We start from the raw sequence: 19,718 nt of genomic DNA, 5'->3' as shown, positions 1-19,718 counted from the left end.
ACGGCACTTAAAAAATATATTTCATAGTTTTCACACAGTATGTCAGTAAATGCACGGTGTCCAGCTGACTGGACATTTTTATAACCCCATGAAAAATAGGTTCATAAAAAGAAAAATTCAATCATATTGCTTTTTTCATGCCTAAAGAGGAATAAAAACACCCAGGAAAAAAAAAATCTTAATTAAGGTTCTCATAATTCATGCATGAAAGGGTTAAAAACAGAGAAAACTGAAGAAAAAATGACTTTTTCAGCAAATCTATCATTAACTGAACACAAACCAAGGGTTTCCATCCACTGTCATTTATCCAGCTCCATGGGTTTTCCTGGTGAATCAGTGCTGTAGAAGATGGAGCCTCTGAACGTCCAAATGGGTCATATATGATGACCATGAAAAGATGACAAACTGTATTTTAGACTATTTATTGACATGGATTGATAGGATAAGTGGATCAACAGATATTAAACATTTTAGATCAGGAGATGGATTTGGTCACAGGCAGCTGTTTGGGTCTTTATGGGTTAAGCTGTGCATTAATAAATGTCCAATAAAGTTACAAAAAAACCCAAACTCAACATGGAAAACATTTAAAGTGAGTCTACTGGAAGAAGATGGATGTAAAACATGTCTACAACTAAATTTATGCCTATAAGAATTCCCTATCAAAGTGTTTATGTTCACTATATCTTACTCGTTTGCTAAAAAGAATGAACATAAACAACATAAGGCTTATCTACTGGTACTTCTGACTGTATCCTTTATGCACTGTGGAGACTGTGAAGCCTGTGTTTATAAACATGGAGCAGGAAAAGCAACCTTTTTGTATCATCACTATCAGTGTCATATTTGTTTTCCAGGAACAGCAGCAACTATGACATGTTTTTCTTATCTATGAAAATGAGCAGATGTGGACATTCATATTCCTACCTCGCTGCAAAATTACGATAGTATGAATCCATGTAATTTATGTTGGTCTAATGTTTTGAGACCTTATAAAAAGTATATTTTTTCTATGGGTGTTCTTCAAAGACTACATCTACCAGTTTTCATTTAAGAAGACATGAAGAATCAGATGTAACCACAAAACATACATCACATAACTATCAAGAGAGAGAAAAAAAAGAGCTGCTTGTATTTTATCTGAAGCCAACATCAGAATTCTGAGCAAAACATAAATTGTGGATGAAATATTTGTGAAATCAAAAGACTTTATCCACCACAGAGTAAAACAGATTTACTCAGTAGAGGATTCAAAGGAGAGAACATGAAACAGAAACCCTCTAGTCATAAACTTCAGATTTATTCTCAGCCAGCTGTTGTACAAGTTCCTTCCAGTGACCTTTTTCAGAGTATTTGGCATTTAATTTAAAGCTCCAGTAATTTTGTTTTGTTGATACATTTTCCTCACAAAAAAAAAAAAGACACGAAAATTATGTCGGTGCAGGAGGTGCTGCAGGAACCATTTGAATTAGCTCCAGCATATTAAATGGGGAAAAAAAGCATGAAAAATCAATACAAGTGTTGCTGTCAGCTTTAAAGAACACAATGCTTGTGCAGATATAACAGTATGTGCTTCCTTTTTTCAGATAAAGGGGTTTAATTGGGCAAAAACATATCTGTATAATAAGTTTATTCTGTAAAGTGGGTTCAAAGTGTGATATAGTCATGTCTACTGTAGATAATGATGTGGGCTCCTGTGTCACTGAAGCTTCATCTGCTTGTGGCTTAAACTAACAGGCCAGGTTGTTAAAATATGATAATATTTTTCTGTCAGCCCCTATGTTTTACCTAATACGTTGCATCACATTTGTACATTAAGACCCAAAAAGCCACATAAAGACCCAAAAAGCCACTGGTGACCAAAAGCATCTACTGATCTAAACTGTTTAATATCTGTTGATCCATTAATCCTATCAATACATGTAAATAATTGGAGTAAAATGCAGTTTATCAGCTTTTCACGGTCATTAATTATGACCCATTTGGATGTTCAGAGGCTCCGTAGTGAGCATGGAAACAGTAATCTTCTATAACATTGACTCAAAAGTAAAACCCATGGAGTTTGATCAGCGACAGTGGTTGGAGACACTTGGTTTATGTTTAGTTAATGATAGATTTGGTGAAAAAGTCACTTTTTCTTCAGTTTTCCGTTTCTGATGCAACCCTCAACTTTAATCTGAGTTTTAATGAACATCTACATGATCAGTGAATTAAATGTAGGAAAATGCCTGATTTTTACTGAAAAAAAAAGCAAAATACAGAGGATAATGTAATAATAAATGAAGATAAATCACTTAAGAAATCTTAAATAGGGAGAAAAATTCATTTGGGAATTGACACAAAAGCAGCACTGGGTGTTTATGGGTTAAAGCCATCATTCTCAACTGATGCTGTCCATACATGACTGGAGAGGGTATAGAGTGTAGGTGAAGCGTGGAGACATATATATACTGTACCTGCTGCAGTTTCTTACCGTTTCTATGCCTGTAAAAAGTCCACACTGACATGAAACTACATTAAGAAATAAATTGCGAGTCAACAGGGACATCATTTCTAATTGAGCCATTTATTAGTTGTACAATTATGAAAAATAATCATAAAAAAGACTGGAAGCCCAAGATTATTTACAATCTTTTTTTTTTTCTGAAGTGAGGTCCCTCTTCTGAGTCATTGTTTCTCAGTCTTTTTTTTTTTTTTTTTTTTAAATCACAGGGTATTTATTCACGATATGTTTAACTCTATAATGACATAGTCCTTTTCTCTCTTTTGACAAATGCCAAAAATTACATACGTACATACATACATATACATATATATAGATACTATAAAATCAAAAATCATTCAAGTATCAAAATACAGACCGCTAGATTCATGTACAATATCATTCTCATCATTGTTGTCATCAGTTTAGTCCCAAAATATCTCTCCTGATCCTTAGCAATGTGCAAAAGCTGGATGGGACCAGGCTGATGGCTAAAGGTGCTGACACCAGTGAGCTGAAGACAGTGTAACATGGAGTTATTGTACTGGCCTGACAATGTACCACATACAGTATACAACAGTTAAATCAAAAGGACCTGACTATATGTACCCATATACACATCAGCTGACCAAAAGAAAGTACCATTAACAATCAACAAACTGGGAGTTAGCTAAGAGAAAAATGCTGTGCCCTATTATTTATTGTGTTCTGCAGCTGAATACATACCAGCCTGCATGGCAGATTTGGTAAATAATCTTGTCTAGATTAACTGAATAAAGGAGCAGGGAAGGAGAGAACTGCAGTGAACCACACCTGATCCAGTTTCAGCATTAGGACATGTCACTGTCCTATAAAACAATTAAAACATACAAACAACTTTTAAATCAAATAAAAGCCACCCCGTTACATTAAAAAAACCAGTCTGTGTAGTGTCAGTTCCTCTGCCCTTTGTCCTTTAAGTTTGGTTAGAGAGTTTCTCCCGTGCAAGATTACATTGTTCATCACAGTTATATGTTATGGATGAAGAGGAGCTGATCATAAAAGGATGTGTCAATGTTTACATAGAACATGAAATTCAGAATGGAGTTTCCCTACAGTGTTCGGTCTGTCTGACGCATCAGTTTGTACCTTTTATATCACAATAGAAAACTGAAAAAGTTCCTCATTTCAGCCACTTCCTCTTTAAACCACAAGTTCTGCATTGGAACCTGCTGCTACATTTCCTGAAAAACTAAATGGTAAACCTCCGTGCGCGAGGCTTGCCAGGCATTTTATTTTTCAGGGAATGCAATGAGCATAATAAATATATTTGAGTCTGATATCTGCGTGGCACAACCATCACTTTCTGTTGTACTGGTTTCAAAATGAAGACTTGTCTGATTGTGGATTTATGAAGTCTGAAGAAGAGATGAACCGTGCAGTGTTGAAAGCTTTATGTTGCCATGCGCCTCCTGATGTGTTACTGTGGTGTGCACAAGCATGATTCCACTGGTGATGTGATCTGCTGCATGAGAAGTGGGTCACTTTTCCAACAAAACATCTTATCCACCTTTGCAACAGGGCTCATTCCTTTGCTTTCTTTGATACTGGCTGGGAGTGGCCACAGTGTTCAGCTACAGGGAAGGGACACAGACACATGCACACAAAGTAGTGAGGTTAAAATAAAGTAAAAATAACAACGGACTAATGAACACAAACAACATGACGGATTACCCACACAAACATTAACTCCTTTCACTGGCAGCCGTAAAGTATTAACTTGGCGTGATTAGCAAAACAAAAGGCAATGCTGAGAAGATGAATGTAGAAGGCAGTCATTATAAAAAGAAGAAAAAGAGACAAGACGGAAGAAGATGCACTTATTCGTACAAACTGGTGGATTTGATAAAAGTGCTTAGTTATAATTAAATTACTTCTGCAGCATCCTGCTTTGATCCTGCTGCTTTGATCGACGGAAAAGGAGGACATGCCAATCGTGGACAGTTTTCTGGAACAGCAACGACTGCGTACATGCAGTTTCACATTTGGGCATGGCTGTTCCACATAAACCTCCTCCAGATGCTAACTTATTTAGCTACAAACAGACTTTATCACAGTGCTAGGATCTCAGCCCCCTTTGGCTTTGAAAAACCTCCCCTTATTAAATGCTCTGTATCTTCTGTAACACCACAACCTGCATCCCACTGAATAGGAACACTCTGCTCGTCCATCTGATGCATAGAATTACTGGACCAGTTTCACAGTTTCCTCAGGAAACATGTCCATCCAGGTACAGGATGTGCGGTTGGTCACTCTCTTGGCTGTGATAAATCTGATTTTCTCAGCGTTCGGTCTCAGCGGTTGAAAGATCAGAATGAAAAGCCTCAGAGCGGCCAACGCCTGGTGGAGCAGGAAAAGCACCGAGGAAAAAACAAAAACAAAAAGAAGAGCTCGTCACAAAGTGTGAATAGTGGGGCGGTGAAGAGGGGAGAAGGAAGCATTTCACGCAGAGTTCAGGGAGCATAAAAACTGAAGGGTGTACAAGAGTGAGGGAGAGTGGCAGGCTGGTAGTGTGAACGATACCAGCTGGGAAGGAACTGCTAATGTGGAGAGGTTAAGCTAGTGATCACTAAAAAGCATAACGGAGCAGGTGGGTTAGCGCAAGGAAGGAGCGATGGCAGCCGGTTAACTGTCACAGGTTGTGTTGTTGTCAGATGAGGACACACGTGATGGCACATGTGATTATTCTGTCAGCCAATCCGGCAACAACACGGACAGAGCTATGGTGGAAGACGGGGAAGGAGGGAGTGGGGGGGTGGGCAGGGGTCCAGCCAAGACAGAGGCAGAGTCACAGTGAAAGGCACACAGGAGGAGGGAAGATAGTAGGGGTGAGACCAGGCCCGGGTTCAGGTTCAGAGGTCAGGAAGAAGAAGAAGGGTCCAATCAGAATATGGTGGTCTCGTACTTAGTGCTGATAGTGCGTTTGGATTCCTTGGGGTCCACGAGCCATGTAGCGCTGTTCTGGGACTGAGAGTCCCCTTCCTGGTCCACAATCTCACCCTGTTAAAACAAACAGCAGCTTCAGAGAAAGGCCTTTGGACAGAAATAAACATAATGGAACACTTTCATTTTTCTGGAACTCATTCAAAGAGGAAACCGAGCCTCAAGATCAACATGTGTGAGGATTTTGTTTTATATGTGCAGATAGTTTTATATTTCATTTATGATGAAGGTTTTTGTATACCAGAGTAAACCAGTAGTGTAAACCTGCAGATCATGATGCCTGGTGTTTTCATTTAACTACAATTTACCCTTGAAGCTCTGTGTGAGTGAGTGAATGTTGCCATTTTCTGGTTGTAATATGCATTTTATTTTACTAAATGATGGTTTTAGAATAGTTCAAATGTACAGTATAATCACAGACACTTTGGAAATATTGGTCACTTAAAATACATACTGAAATACAAAGCATATTCTCTGATCTGAAATTTGTAAAACAACTCCTTTATAAGAAGAAATCATAGATAGTACCTTATAAAAATCCATTTATAGTATGACCTTCTCTAAACTGTTTTATATTTTACTATTTTATCTTGTGTTTTGAATTTTATCTCTCGATTCAAAAAGGACTACGCAAATACAGTTATTATTATTTCAGTAGAGTAGATGTCCTAATCATGTTTCATTTTACCAAATGTCAACAAATTTGTCATTTTATCTAAAGTCCATCTGAATAAAACATTAAACTATTTAATTCAGGCTGTTAAACTGAAGGACTAAAATGCACTCACAGAACAACTGTAAATGTATTTATTTACAGGGCAGTATTTTTTGTTCATTGGGACATTAAATGGGACTTCTGCGATCTGCCCACAGCTCAACATGTGTACATTTACATGCATACTGTTATTCCCCTAATAATCAAATATAACTATTCTACATTTGACAGATGTCACGTAAACAGCATGACGTGGGTTATTCTGATATTATTCTGGTTTTATGAGGATTTTTATGTTTACAGCACATTTGGAAAATTCCTCCAATTTGAGTGATTTATTGCAGGTTAAAGTCCAGAGCTGCTGTTTACAGTCAGCTACAGTAAAGACCAAGATCCTCTATGGTAAAGGTGGACACTCCAAAGAAAAATCAACATTTGCCACCAGTGGAAACACTCTTTTTAATGGGTAAGTGTATAGACATATAAACAGGAATATTATTGGAGTATTCATTTTAATTGTAATGTGGATAGCTTATTAGAAATTCATATAAAAACCTTAATATTTCACGCGTGTAAATGTTTCCAAAGTCATTAAAAGTCGACAGAATGGGTTTCTTGATGTATGTAACCTTACTTGTGTTGCTCGCCAACTGTCACTAGAGGGCTCCTGACTCAAATGAACCATTCACAGCGCTTATCACTCAAGGTAAAAATGCAGGAAAATAAGTGGAATAAGTAAAGTGACACAGACACAAAACAGGACAGACAGACGTGACAGAAAGCATGCCTTATATTTTCTGTGCAGCATGAGGAAATTAACCAAATAAGCAGACAATGAGGATGGGAAAGGATGAGAAGGCAGCACCTGAGCAGCAGAGCTGGCAGAGTGCAGCGGTAGTAAGGAGGGACGGTGGGTGGTGCACGTGTAACAGTAACAGCAACGACTGTCGAGAGGAGGGGAGTCCTGGGAGAGATAAACATCGCCAGGAGGAGAGGGGAGAGTCAGACAGTGAAAGAAAGAAAAGGAAAAAGAACAAGAGAAAGAGAAAGAAGCAGGAGGAGAGATAGAGGAAATAAAGCAAGATATATTGACACAGATTCAAGCAGCATGAGATAGAAGTAATCTGATTTGTTGCGGCCTGTACAGATCATGGTTGGACTCGCCAACCTGCAAATGTGGGTGTGTGAAACAGTGCAACATTCAGCAAATTAACTGCATTTCATTATGGGTTTTAAAATGTATTCCCAAATGTCAAAGTGAGACAAACACAGGCAGGAGTGATGATCAATCACAATCTTAAGAAGGCTCTGTTTACATCATTCAGTTGCAGCCGGAGACGTGTGAAGCCCTTGAGGTACAATTATCTCATTTACATTCAGTGTAGTTCACCTCCTTTAGTTTCATGCTAACAGCAAGACAACATCAGCACAGTTTAATCATAATGTTGTGACACATGTCTGCATATGCGTTAAAAGAATTTCCATTCAATCTATTTATTTCAATAATTTAGGTTGATGTGCATGTGGGATATTTAATTTTAAGATTTTCTAACGAAGAATAAATAAATAATCCTGAAAACAAGGTTAATAACATTTCATGGATAGATATAAGATTGCAAGTCTTGCTTAGATCCGGAGGTTCTGCAGTGCTGAAAGCTGTTAACTTACAGTTCTGGAAAAAATTGTTAGACCATCAAAAGTCATCAAAAACAACAGTTACGCAATCAAGTGCCAACTCCTGTGTGTATCATGTGACTAAAACAGACAGAAAACATGGAATGCCTAAAAGCATTGTTTTTGTCAGTACAATGCCATAGCTATTGATGTAAGAACTGAAGTGATTTTGGTTATCAAGAAAATATGGAAAATGGACAGATATCAGCTCTAAAATTAAACTCTTACAAGCGATTTTTGTTGATATCATTATATTTGTCCAAACAAATGTACCTTTAGTTGTACCAGGCAGTAAAATGAACAAGAAATTTAAGAAAACAAGGGTGGTCTAATAATTTTTTCCATGGCTGTAGATGTCACAATGGCTCCGTAAAGTATGTTCTTCAGTTTTACACTGGTAGTCATTATATGTTGAGTTGTTTTCACCTCATCATTTTCCTTAATTGTCATGTGAAGCGTGTGTCTCCTCTCAGCTTTGCATCATTTTAGTAAAAAGCGCTGCACAAAAATGTGAAGAACAGCAGTGTGGCTTGCATTACGCTGATTGCACAACAATGACTGGGACTGTGTCTAAAATGTGTCAAATTCTCATGTGACACTTTGGTATGTTTTGATTCATGTGACCTATTTTACATATTACTGCTGTCATGCGACAATTTGATATAGTTTACACTGAGCATGTGCCCTCACTGGAATTTTATGAGGATTCTTTGGGGTCTAAACACATCAGATTAAGGTTTAGCCACAATTTAATGAGAATTTTAATTATCATAACATAAACTCAACCTCCTTTTGACTAACAAACTACATTTTGGACTTTGCCTAATAGTATGTTGGATAGCTATTGTGCTTTTTATTTGTATTTGACCCTGTCCTATACCTGATGAGCACTTTTTTACTCTTACACATACTGTCTTTATTCTTTTAACCCAGTGCAGTGTTCACTTTTTATTTCATGACAATATATTTGTTGTCCAACTCACCGCTGACTTCCGTACACTGCCTCGTGGTTTGGGTACAGGCCGGCTGGACTTGGTCTCAATGACCTCTGAACTGGATCCCAGGGGAAAGTTCTGGTGCTGTTTGGTCCTCTGGGCCTGCAGAGCCAGCTGATAGGCCACCTCAAACGCCTGGCCCAGCGTCAGTATAATCTCATATGTCAGGTTCTAGCAGAAAAGGCAAAAGAGGAGCAGGACATGTTTTTTTTTTTTTTTTTTTTGAGGTGCATCTAAAATCTCATATCAACAGTCATACAGCTGCCTCACTGTAAAATGAGCCCAGATTTGTTTTCAGGGCAGAAAGCAAAACTGGGCAGTGAGACAGCAAAATATGAAAGAACTAAGTTTAGTTTTGCCTACAACTTCTTTAAAAAAATAAATAAATAAAAAATACTGCATAACTACAAGAAGTGTGAACCGTCTCGGGTGTATTGTGCAGCTGAAAGTTTCTTTTCTCACTGTCTGAATTGGATATATTCACTATTGTTTAGTACTAAAGCTGCCGCTGCTGTCTTCTCTTGTTATTACCAGATAACTTCCAATCTAGAACAAAAGCTGAGAGCTACATACCATGGGGAAAACTTCGAAAAATATTCATATGGAGAGAAGAAAGCATGAGTCTTCTACTTGTCACTTCAGAAAGTACGGAGCTCTCAAATCATTTCATCATCTTATCAAATACCTCCACCAAGCCAAATACATCACCTGTTTTACACCCTGATCTACACCTTCCCTTAGAGCTACACAGCGATCACCTCTGTGTGTGGTGAAGTGAGGACAGAGGCTGACGGCAGGCGTATAGTCAACAGAATTTCAAGCAGCCAATCACATCTAATGTGGCGTTTGATGGTTATCAAATGGCAGCACCTTGTTCTGACCCCTCAGAGGACATGAGGGAGCTCAGGGAATCACAGTAACACTCTGGAAATGGACCTTTAATAAATGTTTCAGACTGCAGCCTAAAAAGACCTTGGCTGCTTTATGAGGAAGATTAGCAGGATAATGATCAGACCTGAAAGGAGGTAATGGAGGGTTAGTTATCATGGCCAGAGTGGACCGTCTACGAGGAGGCAATCACCAGCGGCTGAAGCGTGACACTTTGAGGAGATATGGCAGTCTAGAGATGGCAGCCTGTCAAATCGCTTCAGCGTTACAGCCAAAAGTACACAAACTCAAAGATTTGTCCAGTGTTGCATGAACTGAAATCTACAAGGAAATGTTGGCAGAGCAAAGGTAGGGTTTTTTTTTTTTTTCCTTAAATATATTTACCACATTTGGGTTAAAATCCAGTCCTTGAGGGCCGGTATCCTGCATGTTTTAGATATTTCCCTCCTCCAGCACACCTGGTTCAATTAATGATCATTAACCTCTGCAGAAGCCTGATAACAATGTAATGGCTGCCAGGTGTGTTGGAAGAGGGAAGTTTTTAAAACATGCAGGACACCGGCCCTCGAGGACCAGATTTGGACCATGGTTATTATTGTTAACGAAAACTAACGAAATGACGAAAACTAGAATTGAAAAAACGTTTTCGTTAACTGAAATAAATAAAAACTATAATTAAAATAAAAAAACGATAATTAACTGAAACTGTATTGTGCGTTTACTAAACTAACTGAAACGGATAAAAATTATGGATAAAATTCCCTTCGTTTTCTTCTTTGTCAATGTCGAATTGATGTGAAATCGATTTATTTCCCTCAAGCAATTTTATCTGCTGTCACCATACGACACTTGACGGTCCGTCACTTGTGATTTACAGTCGTCTTCTGGTCCCTACTCTACCTGGAAACATAAGGACTAAAGTTGGGAGAATACGACGAAGAAGAAGAGAAACGATACGACAACTAAAATTAATTCTAGAACTAAAATAAAACTAAGCATTTAGGAAAAAATTAAAACTAATAAACACTATCAAACCTGCTCTAAAAACGAACTAAAACTAACTGAATTAGAGAAAAAATAGTCAAAACTAAATAAAACTAAACTAGAATGAAAAATCCAAAACTATTAGAATCTTGATTTGGACACCCCTGTGTTAAATGAACTGTACAACAAGCAGATGGGTGATCAAACGAGTTGTAAACAGGTCTATTTGGAAGTGAGTCTGACAGTCTAATGCTGCATTCCAGAGTACTGGGAGATGGGAAGTTTCCGACATCCAACACGGTAAAATGCATTGGAACGCCTGTCCAAGCTGGGGTTCCTTGTTGCAAAGTGAGGCCAGATAGAACAGGGGTCAGCAATCCTGGTCCTCGAGAGCCACTATCCTGCATGTTTTAGATGTATCCCTCTTCCAACACCTGATTCAAATGATAAGCCTATTATCAAGCTCTGCAGAAGCCTGATAATGACCATCAGGTGGACTGGAAGAGGGAAACATCTAAAACATGCAGGATAGTGGCTCTCGAGGATCAGGGTTGCTGACCCCTGAGATAGAAGCACCCGGACCTCACCGCGAACTACAACGTGACATCAACTTAACTATGGCGGTGCACAGTGTACAAGTTCGCAATGAAAAAAAAAAACTTCACAATGTATAATTGGTTCATCCGTCATTTCGCTTCTTCCATCTCGTTTGCGTATATGAGAACACTGTACTGTCGACAGTTAAAATGCCTCTTCAGTATCAAATCAAATAGGAGCTTAGATGTGCGGTCTCCATGTTTGTTGTTTATGTTCACCTAGAATACTTTGAGGTGGGATGTAGTTAACTCCAAGTGGGATATATTCTACCTCCCAGCACTCTGGAATACAGCATAACTGCATGTAAGTATTAGTAGTGACCAAGACTACAAAAGAGAACAGATCATGATCCGCCAATGCCAACCCGAAGCATCTACTGATTTTAAACCATTAATTCTTTCAATATATTTAAATAAGTCATGTAAAATGCACTTTCTCAGCTTTTCTGGAGCATCAGATGTGTCTTGTTTGGATGTTCAGAGGCTCCTTAGTAAAGCTACGTAGTTTGAAAAATGAATGGTGGTAGTCACTTGTATTTATGTTCAGTTAATCATATATTATGCAGAAAAAGTCAATTTTTCAACAGTTTTCTCTGTACTGATATAATAACCTTTGAATTTACAGTGAACTTTGAGAATACCTCATGGTCAGTAAATTAAATATAACAAAATATGTAAAAAATGCAGAATGCAGAGAATAATATTATAATAAATAATGATGAATCATTTAGGAAAGGTTAAATATAGAGGAAAGTTGGAAGTCACCACAAAAACACTTCTAGGTCTTTAAGTGTTAACTGTTGTCAGAGTTCCCACTTTTTCCCTGAAATTATTTTCCAGGACACTTTCAGCCGCTACAGACAAGTGATCACATCATACACTAATCCAATCCCCTGTCCTCCTCAATCTTTGGAAGTGTTCTTTTCTACAGCTGTAACTTGCATTTACCCAGATTGTTTCTCTGTTTATTACTCAGATATTTGAGGTGCAGTCTATGGCTATAATTTATCTATGAAAAGTAATTATGACAAACGTATCATAGAATAATGCAAACACACCCACAGATTACAGCGTAGCACTTCATTAGCCTGACAAACTGAAGTTACAGTGTTCAGCTGGACAATTCCCTACTCAACTTTCTCTTCTCTCTTATTTTTACCTCCGCCAAGGAGGTTATGTTTTTGCCAGGGTTTGTTTGTTTGTTTGTCTGTCTGTTTGTTTGTTTGTCTGTCCGTTAGTGTGCAACATAACTCAAAAAGTTATGGACAGATTTGGATGAAATTTTCAGGGTTTGTTGGAAATGGGATAAGGAAGAAATGATTAAATTTTGGTGGTGATCGGGGGTGGGGGGGGCCCACGGGGGGGGGGCACTGATCGTTAGTGTGCAACATAACTCAAAAAGTTATGGACAGATTTGGATGAAATTTTCAGGGTTTGTTGGAAATGGGATAAGGAAGAAATGATTAAATTTTGGTGGTGATCGGGGGTGGGGGGGCCCATGGGGGGGGGCACTGATCGTTAGTGTGCAATATAACTCAAAAAGTTATGGACAGATTTGGGTGAAATTTTCAGGGTTTGTTGGAAGTGGGATAAGGAAGAAATGATTAAATTTTGGTGGTGATCGGGGGTGGGGGGGGCCCACGGGGGGGGGGCCACTGATCAGCCTTGGCGGAGGTCTGCGCTCTCCGAGTGCTTCTAGTCTGTCCTGCACTTCCTCTAAAAATATTTGTATATTTTCAATAAATCACTGAAAAACAATTTCCTTAGTTTCATCTCACTATAGGCATGTAAGGTCACAAGGCAGGGGGAGGATGAATAACTTTCCAGGATACCTTAACCGTTTCTAGGACATTTGAACTTTTTTTTCTCATTTTCCATGAATGAAAAGTTGGTCAATCATTTTCCTGGTTTTCCAGGTTTTTCAGGACACATGGGAACCCTGGTTGTGTTAACGCAACAGAATTATCCTTTAAGACAGGGGTGTCAAACTTATTTTCGTTCAGGGGCCACATTCAGCTAAATTTCATCTGAAGTGGGCCGAACCAGTAAAATAATAACACAATAATATAGAAATAATGTCAACTCCAAAACTTTTCTCTATTTTAGAGCGAAAAAAGTAAATTTACATAATGAAAAGGTTCACATCTACAAACTATCCTTTCAAAAGATGTGAATAACATGAACTGAAAAAATAAGTGTAATTTTAACAATATTATGCCTCAGTTTATCATTTACACATGTACATTATAATTTACAGATCAACAGTGGATTTACAAATACACAAAACATTTAATAACAGGCAGAATATTATTAAAATTGTACTTACTTCTCTTAAGACATTTCAGGTAGTTCTTATTTGTTCAGGTTATTCACATTTTTTGCAAAATTATACTTTGTTTTAGTGAAAATACATGAAAATATTTATATTTATCAAGAGAAAAATTTGGAGTTGTCATTATTTCTTGGTTATTATGATAGTATTTTACTGAATCCTGCCCACTTTATATTGAATTGGTCTGAATGTGGAACCTGAACTAAAAGGATTGTTAATATCTTAGTGGAATTTTTGCATTTCACAAATTCATCCCAAGGACCAGATTCGACCCACTGGGGGACCGGATTTGGCCCCCGGGCCGCATGTTTGACACCTGTGCTTTAAGAGCATATGACACTAAAACTAGTATTATTTCAGATAGTAGATTTGTTCTTACCACATCTACTGTGCTGAACACATGGCAGTAGTGGTGGCTGGTCTGCAGGTCCTTAGTGATGTAGGCAAACGTGCACAAGTCCTCTGGGTCCTGGGCTGCACATGAAATATTACGGATCTCATGCTCTGCAATGATGTTCTAAACAGAGAGACAAACATGCATTATTCAACTATAATAATAACTATAACCTGTCTGTATATCACTTATAAGCTTCTATGAAACAGAAAGTTACATTGCACGGAAATGCTTTAAGTAATAAAGTGCTGTGAAAACCTTGAAATATGAAAATGAACTGAGACAGCAAGTAAAAAAAAGAACTACAGACATAAAACTGGATTTCACAGCCATAACAGGAAAGTGCTGCTGTAAAAAGTAATAGCAGATCCGACTTCAACTGCAACCTTTCAAAGTGTTTTTTTAATAATGTCAAATAAATGTCAATATGGGCAGACTTCCTCTCTGTGCATATAAACATAAACCAAGTCTGACATACACTTGAAAGTATGACATTTACAATCAGAGATGTGTCTCTTGCTCTCATACATATCATTTCAAAACACCATCCGAACAAATGTACATTATTTGCATCCTCAGACATGAGGGACTGATAAACAAACTTTCACATGAAGCAGAGGAGAATAAGTGCACACAGTCTCAAACCTTATTGGCTGCATCAATGAATTTCACGCCCTTGTATGTGATTGAGAGGACGATGGTTGGGACTTTCCTCATTTGTTCTGTTGACCTCTGGAAGATAAAGGAACAACGCAGCGAGAAAAAAAAACATTAAGCCAGAATTATTCACTTAGATAAATAACATCCTTTGTTTGTCCTCCTGAGACTGGGGAGATAGAATAGCTGCATACCCGCATTTTGGCACAGGCATCCTGGGTAGACTCGGTACCTCGTAGATCCTTAATAAGCATCGAGCCAAGGTACTACAAAAGAACAGGAAGGCTGATGAGTTGAGGATCTTGTGTATTGTATAAAGATAGGAGCAAAGGAAGTAGAAGCATGGTGAATGGAAACTGTATAAAGCCCTACTGTAGATCTTCATTACTCCATTAAGGATTACAGATAGAAATGCTTCTAAATTAAAAGCAAGGCCTTCTGCATGTATTTCAATATATTTTATGTCCGTAGCGTTAGTTTTAATGAATTAAAACTGTATATTTTGACTGTAACTACTTGACTAATGCTTAACTAGAGTTAGAGGACATGAGATTTAATGCTTATAACTGTATTAATTGTACTGGCCCTAAAAAATAAACTACATTTGCATTGCCATTCATCGTCACTGGAAACATCGTTCTCTAGTAAAACAAAGCTTACACTGGCTTCGTAGGCGCAGGATTCAAAGATAAGTTTCTCAGGCTGGTGATGCCAGTTCTGGACCGGAGCGTACGGCGCTGCCAGACTCGGTGGTCGCAGGGTCAGACGGGGCTCGCGATACCGTTCTTCATGCCGTTCCTGTCAAAGCAAGGGAAGTCTTTTAAATATAGCTATAAACAGAATGATCTATCCTACTGTGTCTGGAAAACACAAAGTTTTATCTTAGGAAAGATGATCAGGATGCGCTGGCTATTATCACATCAGCACAAAAACAGGACATGATGCAGTAGGAAGAGACGCAGATAAACCACATACTTGCGATCTGTGTCGTTCACTGCGATATCTCTGAGTGATGTCATAGTCTGTTTCTGGCACTTTTTTCCTTCCTGGCTCTCCTGTTGGCAGCAGAGGGTCCATGGAGCGTCCTGTGTACGATTCCATCTGACTTAGTGGAGATGAGGACTGGGATCCAGGCAGGTCTTGGCACTGAAGAGATGGCACCGGATGCATATTAGTTAATGAACAGAACAACGAGTGCTGGAGTTTGGCATTTCACTCTCTCAGTAGCAAGCTTTGCGATGTTTGGATACAAAGTACTACAAACTACTTTTGTGGGCAAAGAAGTGGAATTCAATAAAAACTTTAAGAGCCAAGCTTGAGGGAAGGAAAAGCATTAAACTCACTTAGTTACTCTCAGGGCACAACATTTGATACAAAATGAAGAGGAGACGAATGCAAAGTTTCTATGTCCTCACCCTGATCTGAGACAAACGTGGAGGCTTGACTGGTGGCTCCTCATATGGCCTCTCGGCTAAGGAGGCAATGATTCGTTTCCTGTGACCGAGCAGCGTAATCTTTAACACCTACAAAGAAATAAAATATCAGGTGAGGATAAAGAGAAATGGAAGCATAACACTGATCTAATCTTTAATCTATACAAGAAGCACAAACTTAGAATAGTTTTAACAAATGCAGCCACGGAAAAAATTATTAGACCATCAAAAGTCATCAAAACAATGGTTATGCAATCAAGTACTAACTCCTGTGTGTATCATGTGACTAAAGCAGACAGAAAAGAAAACATGGAATGTCTAAAAGCACTGTTTTTATCAGTACAATGCCATAGATATTGATGTAAGAACTTAAGTGATTTTGGTTATTATCAAGAAAACCATGGAAAATGGCTGGATATTAGCTCTGAAATTAAACTCTTATGAGCAATTTTTGTTGTTATCATTATATTTGTCCAAACAAATGTACCTTTAGTTGTACCAGGCAGTAAAATGAACAAGAAACTGAAGAAAACAAGGGGTGGTCTAATAATTTTTTCAGGGACTGTATGTCTTTGTAACCTGTGAATGATCTTACCACACTGACAGCCGGTTTGTGGCAGAACCATAAATGTATCTTAGTAGCCAAACAAATAATAATATTCAGAGAGCACACAAGGAGATTGTTTATTTAACCCTTTAACAACGGCAATCTCTCCGGCGCTGCACTTTTCACTTCACAGCATTCAAATTACTGTAACTCCTGAACCGTTTGCATTATCCACCAATTCAAATAGCATCGGAAGGCTGAGATCCTGAGCTTTTCAACACTATAAAACACTTTACAGCAGCTATTACAAGTAGAAAGGAACTGTTTCAGAGACTTCAACACAGGGTTAAAAAACGCCTGGAAATAACAAAAAATAAGACGCCATAACATGGATACTGAATGTTTAAGACCAAAAAGCATGTTTGAGCAGATGTAAAATAGTTCTAAGTTTATTTCTGCAATCTCTACAAGTTACATTATGGACATTTACAGTTATTTTTGATAATAAATACGCTAAAAACTTCAAGTCTGTTTTTTTCTTTTTTACTAAAACACACTGTTTTCTGCATTTATTATTTATAATAATGATAATTAATGGCCAGATATTGAAAGTTAAGTTCTTCCTGAAAACAAAGGTCCAAAAGACTTGGCAAAAATACATTCTCTGATGTTTTTGTTGGAAAGAAAACATGAAGACACCTAGGCAGCCTGTAATAATAGCTTTTAATGTCTTAAAAGGGTTAACCATCTCTATCTCTAACAAAGAAGGTCTGTGATATGACAATGCAACCTTAAATAAACAGCAGCACTTTAAACCTTATTCAATTCTCAGTGACAATCATCTGTTCACCTTCAGAGTTTGACATTTTAGGTTCCCCAACATGCAGCTGGAGCCGACTGTCAGACTTGTCCCCTTATCCTGACTTTTCTCTCCCACATTCTGAAAACTAATTTCACCCTCTGATACTCCTCATAGTCTGTGCACGTCACTGTGACTCACATTGACGATCTCCAGCTCCCAAAGGTTTTTGACGCAGTCCAGAGTGCGGTAGCCGCTGGTCAGGAAGTTAGGCAAGTACTCATGCAGGCCTAGGTTCTCCAACCAGGAGGAGAGGGAGCTGCTGCCGTCACAACCAAGAGCCTTCACCTGCAGGAGTGAAGACTAAATCACTCTATAAAGCCTTAAACCTGATTTCCTGCCTGACTAACCTTGACAACAAAAATTCCATTTAGCTCAGAAGAGGTAACATATTACTTTTTAGACTTACCAGGTATCCAAGGTGATAAGTGAAGATTAGCACTGTGTAGAAGTACGTGTAGAAACTACTTGATACTGAAGAATAACACTGAATTGAGTCTTGCTGTGTTCATATTAGCAAAGAGCGAGAAATTAATTATCTGTTACCTTGGGTAATGAGCGTGCTGCATGCAAGATTTTCTTTCTGTGACTTGGATCAGTGATTCCAATCTCTCTCAGGTCCTGGTCCTCCATGACATTGCTCCCCTGTGGCACAAAACACAGAAAACAGGGTCTGTATTAAAGTGTTTGTATATAAATACAGTATATTACATGGGGTTTATTAAATTGTCTGCATGAACACATGGTATACAGTTGTGGTTTAGTAAAGTTATAATGTCCACACAAATGCATTTCTGAGTTTCTGTATTAAGATTCTATCTGGATATATAGATTTAAACAGCAGTAAAAGCCAAAGTGGTAGTATTTAGTGTGACCTCCTTTAACACTGATGTCTTTAACCCTTTTGTTCAGATAATATGAGATTCATTTCATTAATTTTCTGATGTTTTATTCCAGATTTCACTCAACACATGTCAGATGTGTCTAACTGTTTGCACTGCTTCTTGTCATGGGGTCAGGAGTCATATTAAATAGTGCCTTTAACCTCCTAAGACCCAGGAAATGTCAGCAAAGTACAAGCTTTTTTGTTTTTATTACATAAGTGCCTATATTGGAAACATCATGATGCAACAGTTTTTCAGATGCAGTTTTTAAAATTTTTATGGAATGTCCTATGTGGTGGACAGTTATTTTCTTTCTTTTTTTTTTTTTTTTTTAATAAAGTTGTGAAACTCTTGTCCACAAATGTGGACAGAAAATCCATAGCTGGGTCTTACAAGGTTAATCTTACAAACCCATTTAGTTCAGTTGTTTTGTGTGTCTTTTAAGACAGTGCACATATTTCCTGTATTTTCTCATTGCATTAGATAAAAAAATTAATTGAGAAATAAGTATGTATGCTCATTTCAACCCTGCAAAAACAACAAAAATAAGTGCTGACCAAGCCTTTTGCACAGTATTGTACAAATATACAATAAATCATGAAAAGAATATAATGTGAATGGTAAAACACTCTATGGTAAGTGTACAAATACAGGAATAAATCTCGATATAAAGGATATAGACAGTCAAATCCTCTTAGGAAATACTGAAGTTAAGCTCCCAGGTTAAATTTTGTTAAGACAAATCCTTCAGGAGAGGAGTAAATGCTACAGGGTTAGTATTGATCGAGAATAATGCTACGATTGCAAAAAAAAAAAAAAAAAAGGTTGATTACTACTGAGAGACATCTTCAAATTCCTCCCTGAGACCCAGAGTGACAATGTCAATAACTCCTTCACTGAGACGTAAGTGTGTGGAGGAAGGGATTGACAGGGCAGAGTGTAGACGATGGTCAGACTGGTGTTTGGTTACGTGAAGTATCACCTTTGAGACTGTGCGGCAGGGAATGGATAGTGGAGAAAGTGGAGCAATAAATCAATGTCTAACCTGCCGGGTGGTCAGCGATATGAGAGGGAGGGCTGGAATACTATTGCATTATTAGTCGACTGTTACCGATGGCTGAAATGGAGGAAAATAACTAAACACCTGGACATATAAAAGGAAAGTGTCCATTTCCGCACAACACGAGCCCAATTGCTTTATTTGCAATCTGACAATCAGACATTCAACATAATCAGTTACTGCACAGCATTATTACCGGAGTAACTGGAGCTTCAAGTCAATCCCAGTCGGCCGTA

At 38.1% G+C, this 19,718-nt stretch overlaps 1 protein-coding gene across 9 annotated transcripts in view; it reads right to left on the bottom strand.

Moving 5' to 3' along the window:
* Nucleotides 1-2,547: 2,547 nt before the first annotated feature.
* anks1aa (ankyrin repeat and sterile alpha motif domain containing 1Aa) overlaps nucleotides 2,548-19,718 on the bottom strand; it is a 75,193-nt gene continuing 58,022 nt past the window's right edge. For 4 of the 9 annotated variants that reach the window (XM_030138557.1, XM_030138559.1, XM_030138564.1 and 1 more), the window contains 10 exons: nucleotides 18,085-18,183; nucleotides 17,680-17,826; nucleotides 16,115-16,222; nucleotides 15,675-15,845; nucleotides 15,360-15,497; nucleotides 14,894-14,965; nucleotides 14,688-14,774; nucleotides 14,028-14,165; nucleotides 8,837-9,019; nucleotides 4,868-5,521 (listed from right to left, as the gene is read on the bottom strand). In XM_030138557.1, coding sequence (XP_029994417.1) covers nucleotides 5,405-5,521; nucleotides 8,837-9,019; nucleotides 14,028-14,165; nucleotides 14,688-14,774; nucleotides 14,894-14,965; nucleotides 15,360-15,497; nucleotides 15,675-15,845; nucleotides 16,115-16,222; nucleotides 17,680-17,826; nucleotides 18,085-18,183 — 1,260 coding nt within the window. In that variant the 3' untranslated portion in view covers nucleotides 4,868-5,404. The other 5 variants (XM_030138558.1, XM_030138566.1, XM_030138563.1 and 2 more) reach the window with 3 other exon arrangements.

The sequence above is a fragment of the Sphaeramia orbicularis genome, chromosome 7 (assembly GCF_902148855.1).
Source record: "Sphaeramia orbicularis chromosome 7, fSphaOr1.1, whole genome shotgun sequence".
Taxonomy (NCBI): Eukaryota; Metazoa; Chordata; class Actinopteri; order Kurtiformes; family Apogonidae; genus Sphaeramia; species Sphaeramia orbicularis.
Note: the sequence above shows the minus strand (reverse complement) of the source record. Positions and strands in the feature narration are given on the sequence as shown.